Below are 26,179 nucleotides of genomic sequence, written 5' to 3' on the forward strand. Positions count from 1 at the left end.
CTTGCTCAGAGTACTGGGACTTTTTGTAGGGGTCATATCCATGTCCCCAGTACAAACAAGAACAGCCTGAGTAGGTGTTCTGACTAAGTCAGAGCCCGCCTCAGTTCCCAGGGTTAATCCCACTATAGCCTTAGGAGGATTACTACCTCTACTAACTGTACTAGGGGGTACAGATGCCGTAGGGGCAGTAGTGGTAGGAGTTGGGCCTTTCTTGGTGCACTCACTAAACCAGTGAGTATTACTTTTACAGTGTTGGCACCATGGTTTCTTCTGACCATTATTCTTCTTCTTTTGGGAATTCTGGGAATTCTGGATCCCACCCTCTTTAGATTGTTGGGGCCCTGTTGAAGACTTCTGGTCATTTTGTTTATTCTCATTACCCTTGGGATCTGCTTTCTTCTGGCCAGCACCCTGGTTCTGGTTCTGCTGCTTGACCCTTGTCCTGACCCATCTGTCTGCCTTCTTTCCCAATTCTTGGGGAGAGGTCGGATCTGAGTCACTAAGGTGCTGATGCAACAACTGATTTTGACAATTACTTAAGATTTGTTCTCTCATAATTAGATTATACAATCCTGTGTAATCAGTAACTTTACTTCCCAGTAACCAGCCTTCAAAAGCCTTAGTGGCACAATCAACAAAGTCAGCCCAATCTTGAGACTGAATTTTCTGGGTGTCTCTGAACAGCAACCTGTACTGCTCAGTGGTTAAGCCAAACCCATCAATCAGTGTATTCTTCAAGACTTGGTAATTTTTAGCATCCTCAGCTCTAGTAGTGAGGAGCTTATCTCTACCTTTACCTTCAAAGGAGAGCCACAATATAGCTGCCCACTGACTCTGGGGGATGCACTGGACAGTGCAGGCCCTCTCCAAAGCAGTCATCCATTTGTGGATGTCATCCCCTTGTTTAAAGGGGGGCACTATTTTACTCAGGTGTCTAGTATCAAAACTCCTGTCTTTATCCTTAGGGATATTGCTGCCACCAGTGGGGACTACCCCACTTAACTGTTGCTCTCTAGCAAAGGCAAGTTTCTCCTTGGCAAGGGCAAGTTCTTCCCTCTGAATCCTCAGATTAGCCTGTTTCATCCTTGCTTCATGTTCTCTTCTGTGAGGGGAAGTCATTCTCCTCTGGGGAGAAGTCATTCTCCTCTGAGCAGAGGCATGAGAGTGCACAGATCTATTGGAGTCCCTAGAATGGGACCTATCTCTTCTAACTCCAAAGTTAGGCCTGCTTAGGGTCAGTACTGGGGGTCCCCCAGATCCTTCCCTATGTAGGTCTAAGTTGGCCCTAGTAAGTCTGCTGACTAGCTCAGGACCATTGTCTGCCTCATCCTCAGAAAGAACCTCTTCATCCTCCTCCTCCTCTACTTCTTCATGATCAGGGAGGTCAGGATCACCACGGGTCCCTTCTAAGGCTGGCATGCTCCCATCTGTATGAGTAGCCTTTCTAGCATCATATGTCTCTAAGAGACCTAACAGAAAAGGAGTGGTAGGGTTAGAACCCTGTTTCAATTTCCTGGAGGTACACAATTGTCTCATCTCCTGGAAACTGAGAGCTGCATATCTGGAAAGGACCTGTGGAGGGTCACTAACCACTAGGGGAGTCTCTGTGGACTCTCCATGGGTAGACATGCTTCTAGTGTGGTGTAAGTGATGCACCTACCTACACTATGGGTTTTCCTACTGATCCCTTGCTAAGAGTTGTAGTCAGGGTGTGCTAAGCCCTGTTACACTACAACAGCTGGTTCAGTAGAACTCAGAGTATGTCTAAGCTTGTTATATGTACCTAGGTACCTTATGTGATCTTTCAAATGATATCTCAAGATTATACGTGGTAAAACAACAGCAAGCTCAAATCCCAACCACTGCACACCAATGTGAGAAGTTGGCCTGATATATGATGCTCACTAGTTCTTAGTGATCACCTTGTATCAGTCCAAACAACCCTTATGGTGATTGGTTGTAAAGTCAACCGTATAGACCAGCTATCCTAGTAGCGTGGACAAAAGCAGTCTTTTAGGCTAATCTCTTTTGGCATGTGAAGCCAGCTGTTTTACCATAGTATAACCCCTTGAATACCAAATGAAAGGACACCACACAGGTTGTTATGAAAATAAACAGTCTATTTATTAATAACAACACCTCTGAACTCTTTATGAGATCAGAGGGCTAAGCACATGACAATACTAAAAAGGAAATACGAGTTCGCACAATATTTACACAAGTGTCTTAGGGGCACGACAAACCATATACTTAAAACAATGGAATGCGAGGAAAGAAAGTACTGTAAGGAGATCCAGAGGCTGGAGGATCGGTGGGACTATGCTACAAACTAGGTAAGTAAGGAGCAGGAGGCCCACGGGACTCACGTGCAGAGTGGGAACTCTCACGCGGGATGCATACCAACGTCTATGGATGCAACAGTTTACAAAGTTACGGATTCCGGACGAACCCGACTGGATGGAGGGAAAACAACAGTGGACCTGGACACTAGGATAGTGGACACAGACTTCAGGACCTAGAAGTATTAGTTACCTAACCCACAGGCTGCGGGTGCAAAGGGCTGGAGTAGTGTCGGGTTTGCTGCGTTGATCCCGGTGATGCCTGAAACAAGAAGTTGCTGGCAGGCAGCCAGATGGAGGAGTCCGGTGGTTCCAAGGATGGAACTAGGAAGAAGGAAGTCCTGAAAAGGAAGGGGACAGAGTCTTGGTCACTAGCCAGTGACGGTGCTGGAACCAGGAGGGAACCAGATGCTGTCGCCGCGTTCAGGTGAAGTAAGGGTCGCTTCTCTCTGTAGCTGCGTGGACCAGGAGCTGTTCTTCATGACCAGGCTGGAGGCACGAGCTGTCCCACGTAGTCTGCTGCTGTTGGCGGTGTCGGATCGTCGATCTGGGCAACAGGCCTTGGCTAATGCAAGCCACGCGGTGAAACAAAGATGGCGTCTTGAGTGGATCAGGAGGGTCCGGGGTGCTCCTCTTTTACAAGGAAGCAAGGGCCAGTCTGGGGGACCAGACTAGCAGTGTCGAAATCTTCAGGTCGTCGTCTCAGAGGGCACAAGCCAGCTGGCAAGTGACCAGACAACAGGAAGGGCAGCAACCAGGCAAAAGGGGCCCCACGCAGATCACGGGGATGCTGGGGGGCTGGTCTTTGGTGCAGGAGCTGCGTCGGTGTGGGGCTTCTCAGTCCCCAATGCACTCACTTGAGGAATCCTCAGGGGTCGTGCAGGAAGCGCTGTTCAGGTTTCTTCAAGATGACCGTCTCCACGTTGCTTGTCGCACCCACGGGTCCCAGCTGTGCTGTGGATGTGGGTAGAGGTCAGAGAGGTCTGGAGGTCTGGGTCTTGTCGAGCTGGGTCATCGGATTCCGGGATGGAAGGACTTTACAGCAAACCGCACAGGAGCTTGATGGTGCCTGCGAAGCAGGATGGTCACTCCCTGACCATAGGGGAGATTCTTCAGTCTTCTGGTGTCCAGGAGGTCGAAGGTCAAGAGTTCTTCGTGGAAGTTGTCAAGATTAATCTAACTTGGAATGGGACCAGCTCCTACCTTTATCCGGCTAAAGGGGGCTGCACTACGACTAGGTCCCTCCTCTGGGTGGGACCAGGAAGGGGGGTGGCTACACCCCCTTTCCTTTGTCCAGTTTCCCGCCAGAGCTGGGGCTGGAGTGCCCCAGCAACTGTTTGGAACCGGTGTATGCACAGGGCACCTTGTGTGCCCCAGGCATGTCTCATTCCTTTCAGCCTGGCCCTACCTAATACACATAATCCTGTCTGGGGTGGTGCTAGCACCTCCCAAGGCAGGAAACCCTTTGTCTGAGCCTCCCTCGCTGGAAGGACTCCCAGCAGCAGGAGGTCAGACTTGTGTCTGTGGTGGCAGCATCCATTTTGTGAAGCTGAGGCTTGAGTTAACTTTAACCGGGGTTTACAGTTACCTACATGTCGTGTCCCTCTAGAAGGGTGGAATGCTAACCCGTCACCAGAATTGGCAAGGGGTTAGTATTCCAATTCATATGACACCTTACTCAACATGTTTTGATAATGCTATGCCAAAGTTAGCATTTAACCGCGAGGATTATAATGCACTTAAGAGTATATGGTATAGCGTTATCATGGAACAGCTATTAGGACTTGGTTCCGCAAGCTGCAAACGGGCTCAGCTCATGCCAGAGCACCATTTCACATAATTCCAAGCGCTCTGCCTTCAGGATTGATAAGGCCTGCCATAGGAGTGACTGACAGGAATATATGTGTCTATTTTAGGGTTAGATATAGGAATACTATATCTAAAGCAAAGGGTGTTTACACCACCTTGCCCCAGCTGTCGTGCAGCCAGTTGTGTCAGATTTGGGTGGCCAGCCAGGGGTGGCATAATACATGCTGCAGCCCCTGGTAGGCCCTGAGTTCACCTATGCCCTGGATACCTAAGGTATACTGTACAGGGACTGATAAGGTGGCCCAGTACCAATTGGTAAATGCACCTAAGGTACATGCTTGTCAATTTAGAGAGAGAACAGCTAGGCTGTGGGTCTGATTGGCAGGCCCACAGCCAGGGAAAGTCGTAAACCAGTGAAGCAAAAAGCAAAAATCTGGGGTGGCCATGGGATTGCAGAACCCACTCTCCTACACTGCTTATAAGAAGACAAGGTTTAAGTGGGTTCTCTAGTTCTGTAGGAATATGGGGATACGTAACTACATCGAGGTTTTCAGACTACTTAAGTATAACAAGCACCCATAAATTGTAGCCATCACCTCTAGATTTTTATTTGCGATGTGGTGTATTTGTAGAGGCATCATAAAGGCAAATCAGCCGGCTAGTAATGCAACTCTGGCCTCCGGCTAGGTACACTATGGCCCAAAGCACCATATCTCTCCCACTTGGGGAAATTATTCGAAATCTTTGTATAGTTATTTGTTCTTAAATAATCTTACTCTTAAATAATGTTTTTATCTGTACAGATTTTAATTTTCTCATTGTTTTAAACTATCGTTTTGGCTCTAGGTAACCCTTATAGAATTGTAGTATAACATCTTACTTGGCATCAGTTACATTTTGTACAAACTGATATAAGTTTATAACTGTTGTCTATTGTAACTCTTGTAACATTGTGTAATGTTTAACAATCTGTGCTTTTATGGCTGTGAAGCCGAAATAAAGTTTTTTGACTGACTGACTGAGAAGTCACTGCTTACTGCCTCACAAAGAAACCCTTTACAGAGAAACCCACAGGTCCATACTCATTGTTAAGAGAGTTCATCTCCGTCCTGGTTCTGATGACACACCTTTCTTTATAAAAAAAGAACCATAAAGTAATTTGTAAAGTGCATAGTTACTTCCATCAAATGTCTAGCTCCCAGAAATCAGGAAAATGCAGCTAGCGAATGACCAGACACAATCAGGCCGACCTGAACAGCCAGGATTTTGACCATGAAAAGCACCAGGGTCTAAACCTCCCATGCGGAATGTGCAGTTTATTAGCAGTACTGAGGAAGGGGAGGGGTGTCATGACCCCTCCTCACGCCCAACAGGGGTCCGAAATAGCACATTATACTCTACATACCTGTCTGTTCCTTAATACCGTGTTGGTCAGGCAGATTCCCCCCTGGCTGGCAGCCCGCCCCCATCTCTCCCGCCTCGGGATTGTGCTATCGATACTGACGTGTGTTGGTGGAAATTGCAGTTTGCACCGGTGACACTGGGCAGTGAGTGATGGCGGTGAGGCTGACAGGCCGCTGTCCGGGCTGCGTGCAGACGGTAACGGGGGGCTGGGGGTCTTTATTACCGGATCATCCGCAATCTGGGGACGTGCTAGGGCTGCAGGGGTGTGGATGCACGGGCTTGTGATGGCGCCTCTGACGCGATGTACATTACATATATGCACAAGTGACGTGGGTCAAGTTTTAAAACATTTGAGCTCAATGGTATTTTCAGTAACTTCACATCATTATTGATATGTAGAGTTTTTTTTATTTGTTTATAACGACAAACATATATATTTTTTAGAGACACTGCTGCATTTTCAGCCTTTGAGAGTTAAATATAAGCCCTCCGCTGTGTGGCTGTAGATCTCACGACGTAGCTAATTGTTCAGACCAGCTGTCACTCTTGCTTTCGGTTTCTAGTTATTATTTTTTTCCTGCATTGAGAAAAGATTTTCTTTCATGCATATTTAATGCCCATTACAAAAGAGAGCCCAGGACGCCTTTTAGTTTTGACAAAAGCACAAGACAGGTGGGTCAGTGCCAGGGGGCGTACGGGGCAGGGAGAGCTCGACACTTCGGGAGGGGCAGAGCGCGGCGGGCTGCTCGGCCAGCAGCTTGTGGCTCTTGCTTATCGGGCCTGGAATCGCCACTATGTCTATGCCCGTTGCATTTATTTTAAATAAACAATCATGTCACAAACACAGATCATCCTACCTTGAGATAAGCATTGAAGAACTCAGACAAGACGGAAGTCCTCATCCTCGAACCATCCCCTTCCGCCTGGACAACTCCTGGTGGCCCCCTGCACTGGGCACCGCACCCAAGCCAATGGACCACGCACGTAACCTGGGCATCATCCTGGACTCCCCCCCTCACGATGACCAAGCAAGTCAACACTGTCTCGTCTTCCTGCTTCAACACCCCGCGCATGCTCTGAAAGATCTTCCGGTGGATCCCCACCGAAACCAGGAAGACGGTTACCCAGGCCCTCGTCACCAGCCGCCTGGACTACGGGAACACCCTCTACGCCGGAACCACCGCCAAACTCCAGAAAAGACTCCAGCGCATACAGAACGCTTCTGCACCACTCATCCTGGACATCCCTCGCCACAGCCACATCTCTGCCCATCTGAAAGACCTGCACTGGCTCCCCGTCAGCAAGAGGATCACGTTCAGACTCCATTCACCCACGCACACAAGGCTCTCCACGACATGAACCCGAAATACCTCATCAGCCGCCTCACATTCTAAACACCCAATCGCCAGCTCCGATCCGCCAGCCTCGCCCTTGCCTCCGTCCCACGAATCCGCAAATGCACCGCCGGAGGAAGATCCTTCTCCATGTCTTGGCCTGGCGGCCAAGACATGGAACTCCCTCCCCACCCACCTTCGGATGACCCAGGACCATTTCTCCTTCAGAAAGCAACTCAAGACCTGGCTGTTCGAGCAGTAGCGATTGCCCCCCCTCAAAGCGCCTTGAGACCCTAGCGGGTGAGTAGCGTGCTCTACAAATTTGCTGATTGATTGATTGATTGAAGAACCATGAATATTTAACACAATAAGCAGCCCACATATTGCTAAAATAACTAGGAAAGTGAAAGCGTGCCATGCGCGTTGTGCGTGCCTGCAGTGAAAACAAGTGATGAACTAATTAGGAACAGATGGCCCCTAAAGCTCACTCTGGAGAATGAAACAAGCAATGAACTAATTAGAAACAGATGGCCCCCTATATAGATAAGGAATTGCTTCACAACAGCCGTGAAGCAGACAACCCAATCCTGATGGGCCATCCAAGAGGGAGAAAGGGCAGTGGCCCAAAAGCATCCTTATCAATGAACGCTGATGCAACCCAATGAAAATGATGGGCGGGGCTTCAAGTCCCCTTCTGAAATCTCCTCTCTCACTTTAGGTCTCGCCGAGCGAGCAGCGCATGTGCTGCATTGACAGGCGGGACGTAAAATCCACGAGAAATACCAAGGAAGAAGAAAGCAGCAAGTTACTCAAGAGCATTACCGTGGATGTTGCAGTGAAACTGGGAAGAAAAACTGGTGGTTTGTCAAACTCAATTTTCACGTGTCATAAGGGAAAATACCAAGCAGTACAGGTGTACAACAGAGGACATCGCATTCAATAAACACTGCATTATAGGAGATTGAAATAATTTTCCCAGTGGGTCGTATGTGAAGGAAAAGGCATCAAGGGACTTCCATAATTTCCTATGTGATTTACATCAGAGCGAGGCGTGAAGTGAGATGTTGTCAGGCCCTCTGAGGAAGGACAACAACTCTTGCCACATCCTGAAGGAGATTTCTTTGGAGTCGTTCTACTTATTGAGAACAACTTTACAGGCCACAGTGAGCATAAGATCTAACAAATAATGATCTTTCTCATCTTTGATCTTTGGGTCCCGAGAGCCTAGTAAGATATAGGAAAATTCCCTTTGGGGGACTATGTTGAATGTTTTGCTTATGTATTTGTACATCTTATCCCAGTATGTTTGTAGTATATGGCATTGGAATAATATGTGAGCAAGGTTACCAACATGGGATTTACAATTCCAGCATGTAGGGCTCTGGCTGAGGTTAAGTTTAAAGATCTTCTCCGGGGTCCAACATGTCCTGTTTATTAGCATAAGCTAGGTTTGGGATAGTATTGGAGAGATTTTATTCTTCAAGTTATCCCCCTTGAGGTTCATTCTTCAAGTTAATGCTTTTTGTGGATCACCTACATTGTGAATAGAGGTCTTCTAACATTTTGATGCCTAGACCCCCTTGTCGAACTTTTTTAGGCATAGGGCCCCCTTCTGACAAAATATCCAAAACCTGGTACTCATCATCATCAACAACTATCGACAACCAGAAACGCCCCAAATTCCCACAGCACATATTTTTGGGGGTGGGGAAATAATATCGAACAGTGTTTAGCAAACTAAAGGTCAGTGAGCGTGGGGTGTAGTCGGAGGTGTAGCTAAAAACAAAGAGTCTCACGTATGAGGAATTGGTGTAAAGCAGTGCCGCAAGTCTTCTTTCTACGCTGCCCTATGCCAATGTAAAAGGCCTGGAATGCACTGTACCCATGAAATACGGTGCATTCCTGTCCTTTTCCTTTGCATTCGCGCACAATTTGCTGCTTAGCACCAAGGGCACCTCCCTTCACAGAGGCAATCCAGAGAGGCGTTTCGTTCGTTCTACGTGAGCTGCAGAATGCAACACACATGGAAAGAGGAAAGAACGAGGAGAAATGAAACCATTTTCTCCTTGGTACGCCTCTGCTGGGGAGGCGTCTGTTTTTGGAGCTGCCCCAGGTTTACTTGATTTTGTAATTATGGGTGTTCCATGGGAACCCCTTGCAAAGCCCATGGAGCGCCTCCTTGACGCAGAGTAAGGCAACGCAGTGACTTGCGCTGTTTGTCACATTCCATATCAATGAGGCCATGTAAAGCCACGCAGGGTGACTTTGCAGCGCCTCAAAAGTATGGTTGAGAAGCTTGCGCCGCCGGAGCGTCAAAAAAAGTGATGCTCTGGCAATGCAAGCCTCTCATATATAAGCCCCAACATATTCACCATCAGGTATCTACAAATACAATAAAGAGCAGTGTAATCAAAAATAGTTTTAAAAGTTGTTACTCAGTGGGAAATGAACTGCAGTACATGATGAAACCTCTATTAGTTAATGCACTGCAGAGGTCTATGTGTAATCAGAGAGTCACATAATTAAATCTTGATTGGTGCAGTGGAGAATAGTGGCGTGTATTTGTAGTTCTATGAGGTCACAGCCTATGTCAGAAATCACTGTGAATGTGTAAATCCATATTTTATACTTGCATTACACATGTGCAAATAGTTTACAGTAAAATAGTGGTTCTAAAGTGTAGAGTTTAGTGATACCAGAGTGTATGAATGAAATTTGTTTTACATAACTTTCCCTTCAACACCTCTTTAGAGGTACTAAGGGCTGTGTAAATGCAGTTAAAATTAAAAGCAAGCACTTCACAGCCCAGTTGTTAACTCTTTGCACCCTTTACACTTTCAGATTGACTCATAGGGACATTTCCATTTAATTCAGGCAAGCAGGCCCCATGGCACGAGAGCTTTTCACATCACTAGAGACTCAATGAATGAAACTTCAGCTGATAACGATGTAAATTAGCCATGCGTGACCCCCTTCCCGGGACTCCACGGCCCCCCTGTCGGTCGAGCTCCACAGAATGAAGACCTCTGCTCTACACCCTCACACTTCTAAGACATTACCTCAATAGTCTAAAATATGTCCAATGTGCCCATCAGAATATGTCCTTCTGATTGACTTTGAATGTGGAGGCAGAAAAGCTTTACCCAGTGTAAATGTTGGCTGTCCTGCCTCCATCTTGGCTCTCAATCTTTACTCAAGGCTGGGTGAATGGTGAGAGTTTCAGTCCTTGATACATGTGCAGATGATATTAACTATCAAAAGAACACTTTCACTCTAGGTATTCATTTCCCATTGGCAATAAACTACACAAGTAGCATAGGGCAGACATCTCACCTGTGATGCCCACTGCATGCCCATTGCTGAGTCAATGCACCTCAACCCTCTAAGACGCGTCTCTGATTGATTTATTTATAAGATCTGAAGCACACATAGATGTGGGGACTTTTTATCACTGGGATCACTGTAGGTGCACAGGAAGGTAGATTAAGAAAACATATATTTTTCATGTTGTCCAAAAGTCTTGGAGAGGTGATGGTGACTAACAGCTGGGGACCCCAGAGCCCTAAAGTATTCACCGCCACATCTGACTATGCCTGGGAATAATTTTCGTTATGTGGCTTAATTTAGCATAATCTGGGGACTTTTTTGTTGTGAAAATTCAATGTCGTGCATGAGATTATGCCATTGCACCACCTCACATAGACGAGATGTCCAGTAACAATGCGCGCGACTTGAACACAAGCAGAATTTCTTAAAGGCAGTCACCAATAAAATTACTCCAAAAGTCATGTTGTGTAAACCTTTTTGCTCAAGCTGACCATTCAGGTACATTTTGAGTGAAAAATACATTTTTTTTAATTCTTTTTTTTTGTTACACGGAGAAAGTCCCACAGAGAGTGAGGCTATTGTACAGACAGTCTCAACTTCCTCGTTCTGTCCTGAAACCTCCTCCTTATACTTTCTCCCACCCGTGTTCATTTTGGATTTGTGTTTAGGAGGGGAAGTATCACTCTTTTTAGGTCGAGAATTACTTCAGCGTTGGGTGGTCCAGAGGAACAAGGCAACTACAATTCGTCCAATGCACTAGACCATCTGGACTTAGACGATCCCACTGAGGACCCGGTGGCGTTTTTGGATCCATAACGTTGTTTTACATGCAGGGGACTAGTGCCAGCATTCCTGCGGAGTCTGCGGGTTCTTCATGCTCTTTCAGGGGTTCCTCTGTCTGGGGGTAGCAAGTGTTAGCCTAGGACGAGTCTCAATCACAAAGCTCTAGGAGCAGTGCCACAAAGAAAAGGTATCCCTCTTTAGGTCTGGTTTAAGCAAAGTCCAGTTGTGACAGGCGTGTTTCTCTTCTTTGTCCTCTTCGATGCAAGTTGATTCAGAACTAAGGTACTGGTGTCAGGGGTGTCCCTTATTTGGATTAAGGAGTGTTAGGTGTGTGGAAGCAAGTAGCCAATGGGGCTGCTTGTCCCTATAGCTAATTTGCCCCTGGGGTGACCATATCTGGGTGTGTAGGTCACCTTTTCTACCCAGACCCCACTATTTCTACCACTTTTAAAAATGCCAGAAGTCTTCCTTAGATGATTAGACCAGGCAGACCACCCTGGAGGTGTGACTAGCCTTCTGAGAGTGTACACCTCCTGCATAATTCATTTTTTTCCTGCCTGTCTAGGTGCAAATATGTCCGGGCAGGGGAGGGTTGTTTCCTCTGCTCTGAGTCAACCCTGATGCACAGCGAAGGCAGTGTATTCTTTTAAGCTTACCAACTTGATGTTCCACTTTACTAGCTACCTTTGGAGGGAGGATATGTGACCTCCTTCCTGCCAGGCCTTTGTTCCTGACTCTGGGGAGTGATCAAACTGTCTAGCAGGAGGCCAGAATCCTGACTTGGCAGCAGCAAGCGTGGACTTGCCAGCCAGATCACAGAGAAGCTGGGGCAACCAGGTGGGCAACCTCTAAGTCAGCCACCTGGGTGCATGTCACATAGACCTTTGACGCAAGATTTGTGTAAGGGGTGAGAAGGCACATTGTTTTCTATAGAGATATTAGGTTTTATCATAATGGAGCTAGCGACCACAGGTGTGCCCGGGTGCAAGCCCCTGTTATCCTACGGACCTCCTATCATTTAAAGTGTACTTTAATGTTAAAGGCCACTATTGGGACATATGATCTTTCACTTACATGCTAATACCTTTTTATACAAGGCACTCTACCTTCCGGGCTCAGGAGCCTTCCCTAGGGGGGGCTGACATGCTGAGGGCACAGTCAAGTTGGAGCTGTTTGCACTGCTCCTGTGGTCTGCAATGTCAGGCCAGGTGGCAGTAGCTTACTTGGGTCACCGAAGGGGGGCACAGACAGTGCTGTAAGCCCTGAGGACCCCTGGGTACCACGGAATCATATAAGGGGGACTTATAGTGAGGGCGTAAAGTCCTTATCTATTGGGGTTACCAATTAAAACATAATGATTTTAGGGAGAGAGAACGGGCGCTGGGGCCTGAGTAGCAGAGAAATTCATCAGCATTGGAGAAAAAAAGGAGGGGGGGTTGGCCATACAAAAAGGGCACTTTCTTAAACACAGATTTCTCTACTTTTTTAATTGGTGTTGGATTTTTATTGTGTGTTGTCTTGTACTTATTTACTGCATTGCTGTTTTTACATACTTTACACATCTGTCTCCTAAGTTAAGCCTGTCTGCTAACAGCCAAGCTACCATGGGTTGAGCAAGGATTAATTTATTGAGACTTGACTGGGCCTTATTTGTGATTGTGGTGTTATTACTAGCTGTAGGTACCCACCTCTACCGACTAATAAACCACCTCCAGCATAATAGATTTAGATATTTATTGGGGTTTAGTAGAAATAGTGTAGGGGGTGCTATAAAACAAACATGTGAATTAGCTGTATTTCAGCTTATATGTGCACAAAGAACATTATGTAAATAATGAGATTTTTTTCAGGTTTAGCGTAATGGGGATGATTAACATTAGTAAGCAAAGAATGAATGCCGACAGTCTGCGGCAGCAGAAGTCTTGCTATTCTGAGGGGGGAAGCACCCTCCCTTAGCTTGACTCTATGTATCAATGGCTCTAAAAGGCTTGTTTGAATAGTTCAGCTTCTCAGGGAGGTGGTCCTTAGCCAGGGCTTTCTAGAAGTATTGGCGAGCATGGGCCTACCCAGAGCCTGGTGAGGGAGATTGCACTCCTCCCCGCGAGCGGGAGCTCGACATGAGGCGTATCCCAACTCTCCATGGACTGGCGGTATAGTGTCATGAGACGGGCGCAGGCTGCACCAAAGGATCTTTGACCCACAGCGGCCCCCTTGGGGGTCGCGTGTGGGGGTCGCGTGGCCTGACCAGAGTTCGAGCTGCAGAGGAAAGGGTGGGCCACCTGGGTCCCTCACAGTTGCGCAACCAGCGTATTAACCCATCGAGGCCCGCAGAGCCACCCTCCCCGTGAATCCAGTGATAGGTGAAGGGGCCCACCCTGCCCCCTACAGCTCGAACTCTGGTCAGGTGAAGCAGAGGATAGGTCTCATGTCGAGCTCTCGCTCGCGGGGAAAAGTACAATCTTCATAACCAGGCTCTGTGTAGGCCCGCTTATCCACTGGAGGCATCCAGCACGTTCAGTAGCATTCAAGCTTAATCCTCGAAGATCACGGGAGTGTCCGGAGGAAACGCACCGCAGCTGGCGTTGTATTTAGCAGGCTGTTTCTGATGATAGACAGGATTCTTGGTGGGCCTGCAGCGGAGCTGCTTAATGTGCATCCGCACTTGCCGCCATCTTAGCCACGCTCCTCCATCCAGGTTCCAGTCTTAGATATAATATCAGAGTCAAGATCCAAAATAAGGGTCAGATTTACAAGCCCCTTGCGTCTCTTTTACGCTGCCGTTGCGTCACTTTTGTGACCAGAAGCAGCGCAAAGCCTGCACCATGCTGCGGGGTATTTACAACGTGAAGCATCTGGGAGATGCGTCACGTTGTAAAGCCCTGCACCACATGTAGGCGTTCCGGCGCAGGGGGGGCGTTCCAGCGCAGGAACGCCTCCTAAAAGTGGCTGAGTGAAATCTACAAGATTTCACTCAGCCACTTTTACGGCCATGCTGCGTCATAACCCTGCGCCTGCTTGAAGGAGGCGTAAGGATTGACGCAGCATTTTAAGGATAGGGCACCCCCGAGTCTTGCTGGAGCTGCGTGACGCTTGCGATGCAACTCCAGCAATGCGCCGCCTTTACGGCAGCAGATGCGTCACACATCTGTCCATTTTTGCCCCATGGTGCGCCTCTTTGTAAATGTGGCACATCCATGGTGGTGGAGCTGTGACGCATAATAACTGGCACATCCCTGCTGATATGCAGGGATGCGCCAGTTATTGTAAATCTGCCCCTAAGTTCTTTAAGACAGGCAGCATTCGGAACAGCTGATCAAGTATTAATAAAAGACCATATATCATAAAGATATGACTGGACATGAAGGGAGGAAGAGGGAAGAGAGGTGGAATCTTTTCAACATTCAGACCTGGATCCCTCAGGGTTGATACAGGTCCTTCACAGCCCCATGGAGAGAGGAGTGGAGATTACACACAGAGGCATGGATGAGTGGAAGAGAGAGACAGACTGATACAAGCTGGGATGAAACCGGCTGCTGTCACTGACAGTGTCCATCAAATACCTCCCTCAACATTGGTAATAATGGTCTATTCTGCAGAACATGCGTCTGGGGTTAAAAATGCAGAAACTTTGTGTATGAACTTCATGTTTTGAATCCACAGTGCAGGCTCACCATTAGAGAAGGTATTGCAACCAGTTTGAAGAACAAAGGGGCATATTATCAAGCAGGGCGATAGGCAATTATCGCCAATTTAGCGTCCGTTTTCAGCCGCTAAGCGGCGATAATTCTATCGCTCTATTATCAAGCTGTCGCTAACAGCAGTTAGCGACAGCTTTTAGGCGATAGCGAGCGGTTTGGGGCCCGCTTTGCATGTCAGCGATATTTATCGCTAATGACATGCAAAGTGGGCGTACCCAACCTGTTAGCGACTGAAAGCAGTCGCTAACGTCGCTATCGCCTATTAGCAAGGCAGGCATAGCGATGGAAATATTCACGCTATCGCCAAAAACTAATGCCTGCTCTGACCAGTTCTTTGCCATGTTATCCAATGGGAGGTGGATAACATGGCTAAGAGCATTTTGTCGCTAATGCCTGAATATCGCTGTATTCTCAGCGATATTCACGCTATCGCCGGAAAGGTTATCGCTTTGGAGATAAACCTTGCTAATAGCAAGTTATCTCAGCAATAATTTCCGGCGATGCTTAGAGATAAAACATTTGTTGCTAAGCCTAGTTAGCGATAAATATCGCTAATCGTTGGTAATATGTCCCAAAGAGCCATGTTTCATGAGGGCACAAAAAATGGGCCAGATATGTAAGTGAGAGACTGACATGGGCTCTAAGTTAGTCCAGGAGTGAGAAAGAGTGAAGAGTTTGTGTAATTACACAGGATGTCACAAAGCGGCACTGTCCAACAAATAAAAAGCAATCAAGAGCAGGACGAAGCCTGGTGAGTCACAATTTACTCTCATAGGTTTTGCCTACATATGGAAACCAGCAGAGTGCAGCAGAGAGCAGACGCCAGACCGCGACACTCTGGGCAACGCTGCAGAGAGCTGATCCCCGATTCCCTGATTCTCTGATTTGCAGCGAGAGCCGCCGCCACTGAAGCCCCCGCCAGCCCCCCTCATCTGGTGCTGTGCTTGTGTCTAACGAGTCCTAACTGCCGAGTTTTCAGCGGAGTTGTGGCGGAGTTTAGCAGAGCTCGGCTGAGGCCAGCGGAGCTGTGCACGAGGCGGACTACAGGACGCGATGAGCTGCAGGGAGGGGCCGGCAGGTGGCCGGCGGTCGGTGAGCTGGTGCAGCATCTTCGATATCGACGGAGCTGAGAGACGTGCGAGTAAGGGGAAGAGAGGTTGCAGAGGCTACAGAGGCTGTCGAGGCTACAGTGGCTGGAGGGCGCTGCTTAATCGCTGTTTCGTCGCCCAGCTGACGGTGCTTGCATCTAGGGCCGGTAAGCAGTGGCATCCATTGTGTAGCGGGTCTTTATTTGCCTCAACCTCCCCCCTGCTTAATAAAAGCTTCAGGCTGGCTCCCGGCTCCCGTACCCTGAAAAGATCTTGAAAAAGGCGCACCTGCTGGCGGTCTATAAAATTAAGTGCGCTGAGTGTTAGCGTGCTTGCTATCCACTATTTACTACTTGGAAAGAGGAGCAGAAGCTGTTAAGAGACCTTTCTTTGTTGAGACGTTCCGCTGGTAGAAAAAGGACTACAGCAGGGGGCACCGCTCAATTTCAATCACAGTCTACTAAGCTTTTCTTCATCGCCTACCTGTGCTTGCTGAGAATTGGTGTTACGGACAGCGCTTTCTTCTGCCTGGTTCTGCGTGGTGTATACCGCCACAGTTCGCCGGACCCGCTCCGCGGGTTCCGCGTCATTGACTGTCTCTGTGGGGGCGTGTGTGTAATCCAGGGCTGCGAGCGTGCAGGCAGGGACTCGATCTCCCAGGAGTCCCTGCGAGGCCGATAATTTACACCTGGCCCGCTATCCCTGTTGACACGCCCACAACTAATCACATACATAAACAGCGTATTTTTCCCGCGTATGCGGGACGAAGCGCGGTCCCTCTTAGGCCCTCTGAGGCTGAAGTAGGCCGGGCTGGGCCCTATTACTTTCAATTTTAATTTGATAGCACTGTTCTTTTGTTGGTGTTGTACTTAATTTTTGTCTGCCCGCTGGCTTGCTCTCACTTTGCACATTTGTTCTGTTGAATAATACAAAACTATACATACCAGATTTCTTACTCTGTTTCATAGTTTATAGTTGTTATTTCTTTGTAAATATGACTGCTAAAAAGCTTCTTTCAGGGAGGCTTTTTTTTAGGAAGGTCTTGCGCAAAAACAAGGTCTAACCCACTAAGAAATAAAGAGGTCCTAAATTTGCAACTTAAGGGCCAAAGTCAGCTATTTCAATTATGGGACAAACCTAAAGATAAGAACAACCACTTGGAAATGGATGTAGATAGCTCTTCTGGGGGGTTTCCTAAGCCGGTCCTTGAGGGTCCTCCTATTGAAGTCAAAATCAATATGATTTCACAGTCCTGTGTAGAAATAAATCTGACAAATCCTACTACGTTACCCATTTCTAAATCTCCCTCTCCTAAAGCTGTATATGTGCAGCAGCAAAATACTCTTGTAATTCCTGGGGTCACTCAGACTCAAGAATTTACAGGAGATTCCCCCAAAAGGGAAGTAGGAAATGAAGATTCCCATATGCTGGATATTGACTTGGAACTTTGTGGGCGCTATCTTATGGAAGGATCTTCGAAGCTTTTCGAGGCCTCAAAAACCCCGCTTGGTTCCGTTCCCTCGGGTCTTCGACTTTATACTAGTTCACCTTCAATTGCATCTCAAGATATCTCCTCCCAGTCTAATGTCACAAATAGCCCCGAGCTGAATTTATCTGGTATTTATCCTACTTCTCTCCCCTGTCCAGAGAACCCCGATAAACCCATTTCAGAGTCCCTGTTTGCTTTAGAACATCTGCTGTCCTCTATTTTATTGCTACTGGGTAAATTTGTGGGCAGCAATGATTGTGTTTTTGACACAGTTACCCAGATACTAAAGGTCCTCTTGCATAATTCTTTGGAAAAGTCATCGGGTACAGTTATCCATGAAGATCAGCTAGGGTCTAAAGTTGTTGGAGATACTCCATCAGGATTGGGACAACTAAAATCAAACCTCCCCCCATTTCTGACTTGAAATCCTCGCCTGTTCCCTCCAGAAATGAGGTTAAAACCAGGGAGCTTCCATCTGTCCCTAAATCTTCCGCACATAATTGTATTGCGGACTTATATCTTGAAGTTGTTGAAGATACTGACGTAGCAGTTGTCTCAAATTCTGCTAAAGAGTTCTTTCCTATCTTCGCCCAAGAAGCTAAGGAGAAGGGGATTAAGGAAAATCTGGAAAGGCAAAAAAAGTGTAGAGGAAAAAAGAGGAAACCTTTACGCCGAATCAAAAAAAAGAGACAGAGACAAATAATTTTTGATGAAGTGTTAGATCAATATGCTAAGAGGGATGATACGATCCTTTTGCCAGCTACTATTGGGATTGAAGAAGATAATAGTAATCAGGGCCCTAATATGTTAGGTGATGATGCTCTTCTCCCTGCTGTTGAATATAATGACATCATTTCCAGCTGTAAGAATCCTATTCCTGAAAACCCTAATACCGGAGTGGGGAAGTCTACAATCCCTTTTCCGGTAGTGAAGATAATAAAAACCGCCTCAGAGCCTGCCTCAACTCTTAATGCAACTGCTCCTTCTTTCTTGTCCCTGGTAAATGAGGCAGTATACTCTAACAAATCCTCGGTATCTGCAATGGATGATTGCACTGATACGCTAACGTTGGATTTTCTCCCTCTCTTTGATACCGAATTAATAATGAATAGATCTTGGTTACTCAAGTGTTTCAAGGAGACGGAGAGCCTAAAATTAATCCAAACAAGCGATATTGATTTAGTATCAATTTTGGGAGTTGAGGCAAATTCTTGTACTAGGGTAAGGTTCTACTCAAAACTCATTGTGAACCTTATTCTGAAGCAAGCTGAGAGCTTTCAGAGTCGAGGGATCGGTGTGATGCCCTTTTCCCCCCTCTGTAGAGCTGACGCCTCTGATCGGAGGTCTTCAGGCTCGAGACAAGCTGGTCCTTTGTTTACCTTTGAGGATTTAAAGATCTCCCTCTCTAAATCTAAACGCCTAGTGACGCATATAATTCCTACCTCTTTATCTCTCATTGAAAATAAAGTAGAAGACACTCAGCAATGGAATTGTTTACCTGGCGCATTATCTAATAAAACTTCCAATAATCCTAAATTATTTTCTCATCTTTAGCAACAGTTTAAAAATAATCTCATGGAATGCTGCTGGAATTAATAATTGCCCTGAAAAAATGCAATACCTTTACTCCCTGGGGGCCAATGTTATTTGTATCCAAGAGACGTGGTGTGTAGACAATATGATTGTGGGGAGGGACTATACTGTCCTAGAAGGAGGGGCTGTGGCTTCCAAGAGAGGACATGCCAAAGGGGGAATTGCATGCCTGTTGTCAAATCGTATAAAGTGGGATTTTTCTCACTACCGTGATCCGAGTAAGCTCTTTCAGGCTGTAACTCTATTTAGTTTTGATAACGTGGAAAAGAAACATCCCCTGGTAATAATAAATGCTTATATCCCCCCTGATGACTGCTTTAATGAAGTGTTAAAACTTGTTTTTTACTTCATTAAACAAATTAAGGATACTACTCCCTCCCCTCACGTAGTTTTATTGGGCGATTTCAACTGCAAAATTTCCAATTTAAGTTTGGATTTATTCAGAAATAAGCTCAAAGAGGAAAACTTTCAGATCCCACAAGCTCTTTTTCCTGCAAAAATCAGGACAAATAAGAGAGGGAAATTGCTTTTGCAAGAATTGTCTGAAACTGAGGGCATCATAGTTAATGGACGACTCCCCTCTGACACTCCTGCGTCTTTTACGCATACATCCTCTCATAGTGAATCGATTCTGGACTACATAATCGTTGAATATTGTATTTTTTATCTTTTACGGGATCTGGTGGTTTCACAGTCCGTTTTCAGCGATCATAAGATAATTTTCCTAACCCTTTCTATACTTCCGCCCCCCACCGACCCCTGGACTTTAAATGGTGATCAGGTCAATTTTGGTACTAAAACCGGAAGGTGTTTCTGGAACTATAATGCTATGAGGAATCTGGAACACATTCTCGATATGACATTAAAAGATCTCCATAACTGGTCAGGGGTTGAATAAATTTCTTTGGAGGGTTTTATGATGGTGGTCACCTCAGTCGCTAGAAAAACCAATTTAACTATAAAAAAGTCCCTCCAACCTAGATCGATTATCTCCCTAAATAAGAAAATAAATAAATTAGTGAGGGAGCAATACCTATCTAGACCTCAAGAAAGATACCGAGAAATAGCCCTCTTAAAAAGAAGGAGACGAAGGGCGAAGATTCAAACAAAAAAAGAAAAAGAAGATTCTATCTGGATCAGTTTGCGAGAGGCCATAGTAAATGGTCACGTTTGACTTTTTTGGTCCATAATCGGAGAAGGCTGTGGAACTAGAGTTAGTTCCCGTCCCATTCCCATCCCGGAGCAAATCTGGATCACTTACATTACTAATTTATATGCCAGTAATGGGCCTGCGGATGAGAATACGGTATCGTATACTGATAACGATCTTTTAACTGTTTTCCCTACAGAGAGAACTATTGAATTAGCTATAAAAGATCTCCGCCTCTCAGGCGCAATGGGGCCTGACGAGCTCCCTATATCTGTCTTAAAGCAGGACCCCATTTCCTGGAGTAAAATTTTATTTACTGTGTTTAGGTTTTGTTTTTTGAATAAATCTGTCCCCTTGTCTTGGAAAGGGAGCATATTGGTACCATTGTTCAAGAAGGGTGATAGGAATGAACCTAAGAATTATCGGCAAATTGCCTTTCTCGACGCAATTGGTAAAGTGTTCTCCAAATGTCTCCTTTATTCCATTAACGACTGGGTTGAGAAGAATCATATTTTACCTCTGGAACAAACAGGTTTTCGTAAAGAACATGGCACTTTGGATAATCTCACTGCCCTTCAGATTATTTCAGATAAATATGTAAAGTTACGAGGAGGAAGAATATATGCAGCATTTATAGACTTCTCCACGGCATTCAATAAAGTGGATCGGCCGTTGCTGTGGAGAGCATTCGCCGCTCTAGGTATGCCTCGTCTCCTACTAGATTTGGTTAAGGCCCTTTATTCAGATACATGGTGCCAAGTTCTACTAGGGGGAGACAGGGGGCTATCTCGAACAATTCCCTCCATTAATGGACTAAAGCAGGGTTGTCTTCTAGCGCCTTTGCTTTTCTCCTTATATATCTCTGATCTCCCTATATCTTTATCTGACTGTGTTGGTATTGCACCTTCTTTGGGGGGTTCTCCAATTTCCTGCTTATTATATGCAGACGATATTCTCATATTGGATTTAACACCTAGTGGATTAAACAATCGTCTACATGCTTTACATTTATATGCTGAACGCCATTACCTAAAGATAAATATAGATAAAAGTAAAATCATGAGTATTTCAGGGAGGAAAAAAATAAAATATGAGAATTTTGGTTGGTCCGTAGTAGGTCATAGGCTGGAGGTAGTTAAGTCGTATGTCTTTCTGGGGAAAATTATATCTGATAACCTCAGTGACAAGACCCACACTGAAAATAACTCCCGAAAGGCCCTATCACAAGGTAAAAGTTTGGGCGCTTTGTACCCTGCCACTGGAAGAAGGCATTTTTCTCACTTATTAGAGGTTTTTAGGGCAAAAATCCCATCATCCCTTTTGTACGGGGTTGAAATAGTGGATATAGGGCAATGGTTTTTTTTGCATGGTATAGAAGGAAAAATTTTACGATCTTTAGCCTCTATTAACACTTCCTTCACAGTGGCTTCCCTAAGACTTGAATATGGAATCCGAAGTAGCTGGGTGCAAGGCTTGGCAGGGCTAGTGCGTTGGGTAGCCAGATTGGCAAGAGGGGAAGTGGGGACTTTAAGACACCTAATGAAGGTAGAATTGTTGGGCAGCCTAAAGGATTTTTCCTTAATTGTGAAGAATTTCAGGAGGGCTGTTGTGCTCTTACAGCTGGAGGAGAGCACTCTCTTTACTTTGTCTCCCTTACAGCTAAAATTACTTTTGAAACAGGCCTCTTGGGATCTTAGTTTCAGGTTGGATAGGGAGTCAATGCTAGCAAAGAAGGGAACATCTCCTCTTATTGAATCTTATGTAATAAAATGCAAGCAGCCTTATGTATCTTGGAATCTTTCCCACGCTATACGGCGCTTTTGGCTTCTTCTGAGGCATGATTTACTCCCTCTTAACAAGCTTATGGCTAGGTGGTATCGATGTTCTGCAATTTGCAATTTTTGTAATTTGTCTACTCAGGACTTTAAACATGTTCTTTTTATTTGTCCTGCACTACGCCCTTTTCGTAGTAAGTGGTTAAGACATATTTGTTTAAAATTGAACATCCTTACTGCTGATTCTTTTCTATTCGCTTTGTATAATTCACCAAATGAAATGTTTTGTTCTTGTATTTTTAATTTTTTTAAATGTTTCTTAGATATTTACTAGATGTTTTTATTAATTGGATTATTTTCGTTCTTTGTTAATAATCTGTTATTAATCCCTGAAATGGTATGAATGCCTTGTAGTATGTATCATTTTATGTGGACCTCTTTTGAGTTCCAAAACATAATAAATAAACTTGAAACTTGACTAAACAACTGATTTTTTTTGTATTACTTTGTAGATCTGCCGCGTTTCTTACCTGTGCACTGTACAGACGCATCCCTTTTATGGTCACAAGATGGTTGTGTTCTGGTGCTGTAGGAACACTGTAACACGCTGGGCTCGTCTCCTCTGCAGTCCACATTATTTATTTTAGGAGACTTGTACCCAAAGGCTCCGTAGGCAGACCCTCCAGGCGCTGAGATTGGCGCCCCGCACCCCAGCTGTCTACAGACCACAGCGGCATCGTTCATATCCCAAGACAAGTCACAAATTGTTCCTTCTAAGCCATCTACAGTAACCAGCACAACCCCAGCACAAGGATCCGCAGCATTAGAGAGGCGAACAAAATCTGTATCAACTGCAAAGAAACAGAGAAATGAAAGTTTACTTAGTTATCAGAACAGAAATGTAATAATTAGGAACCCCTCCCAGCACAGTCTCATCATATGAATCTCACCCAATCACAGAGAGGCAAGGAGGAGGCAGAGAGAGAGAGACAGAGAATGTAAGAGACAGAGAAAGATAAAGAGAGAGTGACAGATAGGGAGAGAGTGAGAACAAGAGTGAGCAGGAGAGAGGTGAGAAAGAAGAATAAGAGAAAGAAGAATAAGAGAAAGGAGAAGAGAGAACAGGGGGATAGAGAGCTAAAGATGGGTTAAGGGAGAGTAAGGAGAGGGGCAGAGAACAAGAGTGAACATGAGAGATAGATGAGTAAGGAAGGGTGAGAACAAATGAGGAAGAGAAAGAAGGAGAAAAGGGGAGAGAACAAGAACCATCAATCAATCAATCAGTACATTTGTAGAGCGCGCTACTCACCCGTGAGGGTCTCAAGGCGCTAAAAGGAGGGGTGATGTCATTGCTCGAATAGCCAGGTCTTGAGGTGCTTCCTGAAGGTGAGATGGTCCTGGGTCAGTCGAAGGTGTGCGGGGAGTGAGTTCCATGTCTTGGCGGCCAGGTAGGAAAAAGACCTTCCTCCGGCAGTCGTTCTGTGGCGAGGGCGATGCTGGATGAATGGAGCTGGTGGTTGGGGGTGTAGAACGAGAGGCGATTGTTGAGGTATTCGAGTCCTTTGTCGTGGAGCGCTTTGTGTGTGTGGGTGAGGAGCCTGAACGTGATCCTCTTGTTGTCGGGGAGCCAGTGCAGGTTTTTTAGGTGGGCGGATGTGTGGCTGTGGCGAGGGATGTCGAGGATGAGTCGGGCAGAGGCGTTTTGTATGTGCTGAAGTCGTTTCTGGAGTTTGGCTGTGGTTCCTGCGTAGAGGGCGTTTCCGTAGTCCAGTCGGCTGGTTACAAGGGCCTGGGTGACGGTCTTTCTTGTCTCGGTGGGGATCCATCTGAAGATTTTTCGGAGCTTGCTCAGGGTGATGAAGCAGGATGATAAGACAGCGTTGACTTGCCTGGTCATCGAGAGGGAGGAGTCCAGGATGAATCCCAGGTTTACGTGCGTGGTCCGTGGGAGTAGGCGCGGAGCCCAGCACAGTGGGCCACCAGGAGTCATCCCAGGCGGAAGGGGATTGTCCGAGGATTATTTATTTATTTATTTTATTTTCAAAGTTTTATATAGCGCGAACAAGATCTTTGCAGATATCAGAGCGCTTTACAGAAGGAAGGGGTAAGGGAAACAAGAGGGTGATTGAGCAGACTTTTTGTTACAATAATAGTAATAGGTAGTACGTGAGTAACAAAATAAGATCGCAGTCAGATAAAAGCATAATACATGTAGATCATAAAATAAACAGATAATAAAGAGTCGGTGTAAAGTCTTAGATCAGACCAAAATAGAGTTCAAGTGAATTTAGCCATTAGGATGGCTTTGACTTCTTTCTTAAAAAATGCAGTGGAGGAGATCAGCCTCGTTTCGGGAGGGAGTGCATTCCAGATCCTGGGTGTCATTCCTGAGAAGGAGCGTTTGTATGTTTTCTCCTTCCGGAATCTTCGTGGTTTCAGGAGGAGATTTTTTGAGCTTCTGTTGGTTCTCGAGCCTCCTGATACAGTCAGCCTTTGGGTGAGGTAGTTGGGTGACTTGTGGTGTACAGCCATGTGTGTCATGCAGGCAATTTTCAACTGTATTCTGGCTTCAAAAGGCAGCCAGTTTAGGGATCTGAAGTCAGGGGAGATATGCGAATGTTTTCTTGATCCAGTGATCAGTCTCGCTGCAGCGTTCAGGGAGGCTCTTAGTGGTGCGGTTGTAGATAGGGGGAGTCCGCTGAGAGCCACAATTCCGTAGTCTATGCGTGGGATGACTAGGGCTTGTACTGCGGTTTGGAAGTCCTTAGCTGGGAAGAAGGGTTTAAGTTTCCTCAAAGTGTTGATTTGGAAATTAGCTCCCTTAGTTGCTTTGCTGATATGCTGCTGCATGTTGAGATTGGCGTCAAGTGTGATGCCTAAGGATTTCACTGAGTCCACGATGGTGGGTTGGATATTGAGTGCGGTTAGGTGCTTGAACCAAGATTGTGTGGTGGAGGTTTTCGCAGGAGGTGAGATCAGAAGGAACTCAGTTTTCTGCGCATTAAGTTTGAGGTGATTATCGGCCAACCAAGATTGGGTGTTTCTGAGTGTGGAGTTCAGAAGTTTGATGTCTTCCGGGGATTCTAGTTTGAGGTAGAGTTGAGTGTCATCAGCGTACATGTGAAAGTGCACATTCGATGCTTGAAGCAAGGTGGTGAGTGGCTCCATGACTAGATTGAACAAAGTGGGGGATAGGGAAGATCCTTGTGGGACGCCTAATGTTACAGGTACAGATGAGGACAACACGTTGTTGATCTTGAACTTCTGAGACCGGTTATGTAAGAAGGAAGTGAACCATTTGAGAACAGTCCCAGATAGACCCATTCTGGTGTTTAACAGTTCAAGTAGATTCTCATGTTTGACGGTGTCAAATGCCGAGGAGAGATCAAGTAGGATGAGAAGGCAGGAGTCATTGTGATCAAGGATTTGGGGGGCGTCGTCAAATATGTGCGTCATAGCCGTTTCCGTACTATGTCTTGCTCGGAAGCCTGATTGATGAGGATTGAGGAGGTCAAACTGATCAATGTGTTTTGTCAGTTGGAGTTGTACGCATTTTTACAGCAGTTTGGCCAAGGTGGGGATATTGGTGATAGGGCGGTAATTGTTTAGGTCGACCGGATCAGCGCTAGGTTTCTTGAGTATAGGCGAGACTTGTCCTACCTTGAGGGAGTCGGGGATGAGTCCTTGTTGTAGGGAACTGTTAATGATTTTAGTCCAGAGTGGAAGGAGCAGGGGGGTGAAGTCTTTTACAGCATTAGCAGGTAAGGGGTCTGTGAGGTGATTAGAGGGTTTCAAGGTGCCGAGCAGTTTGTTAATTGATTCTTCTGAGTAGGTGTCGAAGGACGACCATGCCGCGTTATTTTTAGGTTGAATGGTAGTTCTGCTGATGGGGCTGGAGTATCGGTTTACATCATTGAGGAGTTCGCTTTTTATATTATCAGTTTTTTGCTTAAAGAAAGCAGAAAAGTCTTCACAGGATGGTATATTACTTGTTGTGCTATTAGATTGTAGAGGTTGTTCCTTGGTTTGTGTTTTGACTAGTTCAAACAGTTTTCTTGGTCGATTTTTTTGCTTGGTCGAGCTGGAGGCTGAAGAAGTCTGTTTTAGAGCGCTTGATTTTCCTGAAGTAGGCGTTCCTCTTTTTCTTGAGCGTTTTAAGGTGCAATGCCGAGGGATCTGATCTCCAGGTGCGCTCTGCCATTTGCATGGCACGCCTATCTTCATTGAGTCGGCCGTCATACCATGGGTTCGAGATCTTGGTGGAGGCTCTCTTCAGTTGCAGTGGGGCGGCTTCATTGATTATTGAGGTCATAGAGTTGAGGTATAGGTCGGTCAGAGATTGTACGTCAGAGGCGCCGGTGGGGGGAAGGAGGAGGCTGGTGCTGTGGGA

At 46.0% G+C, this 26,179-nt stretch overlaps 1 protein-coding gene across 1 annotated transcript in view; it reads right to left on the reverse strand.

Annotated features, from left to right (window-relative positions):
* LOC144822597 (scavenger receptor cysteine-rich domain-containing protein DMBT1-like) overlaps positions 1-26,179 on the reverse strand; it is a 754,829-nt gene that overhangs the window by 697,938 nt on the left and 30,712 nt on the right. Inside the window, exon 3 of the mRNA XM_078680324.1 lies at positions 22,320-22,640. Coding sequence (XP_078536450.1) covers positions 22,320-22,640 — 321 coding nt within the window. The remainder of the gene's footprint in view (positions 1-22,319; positions 22,641-26,179) is intronic.

The sequence above is a fragment of the Lissotriton helveticus genome, chromosome 3_1 (assembly GCF_964261635.1).
Source record: "Lissotriton helveticus chromosome 3_1, aLisHel1.1, whole genome shotgun sequence".
NCBI lineage: Eukaryota > Metazoa > Chordata > Amphibia > Caudata > Salamandridae > Lissotriton > Lissotriton helveticus.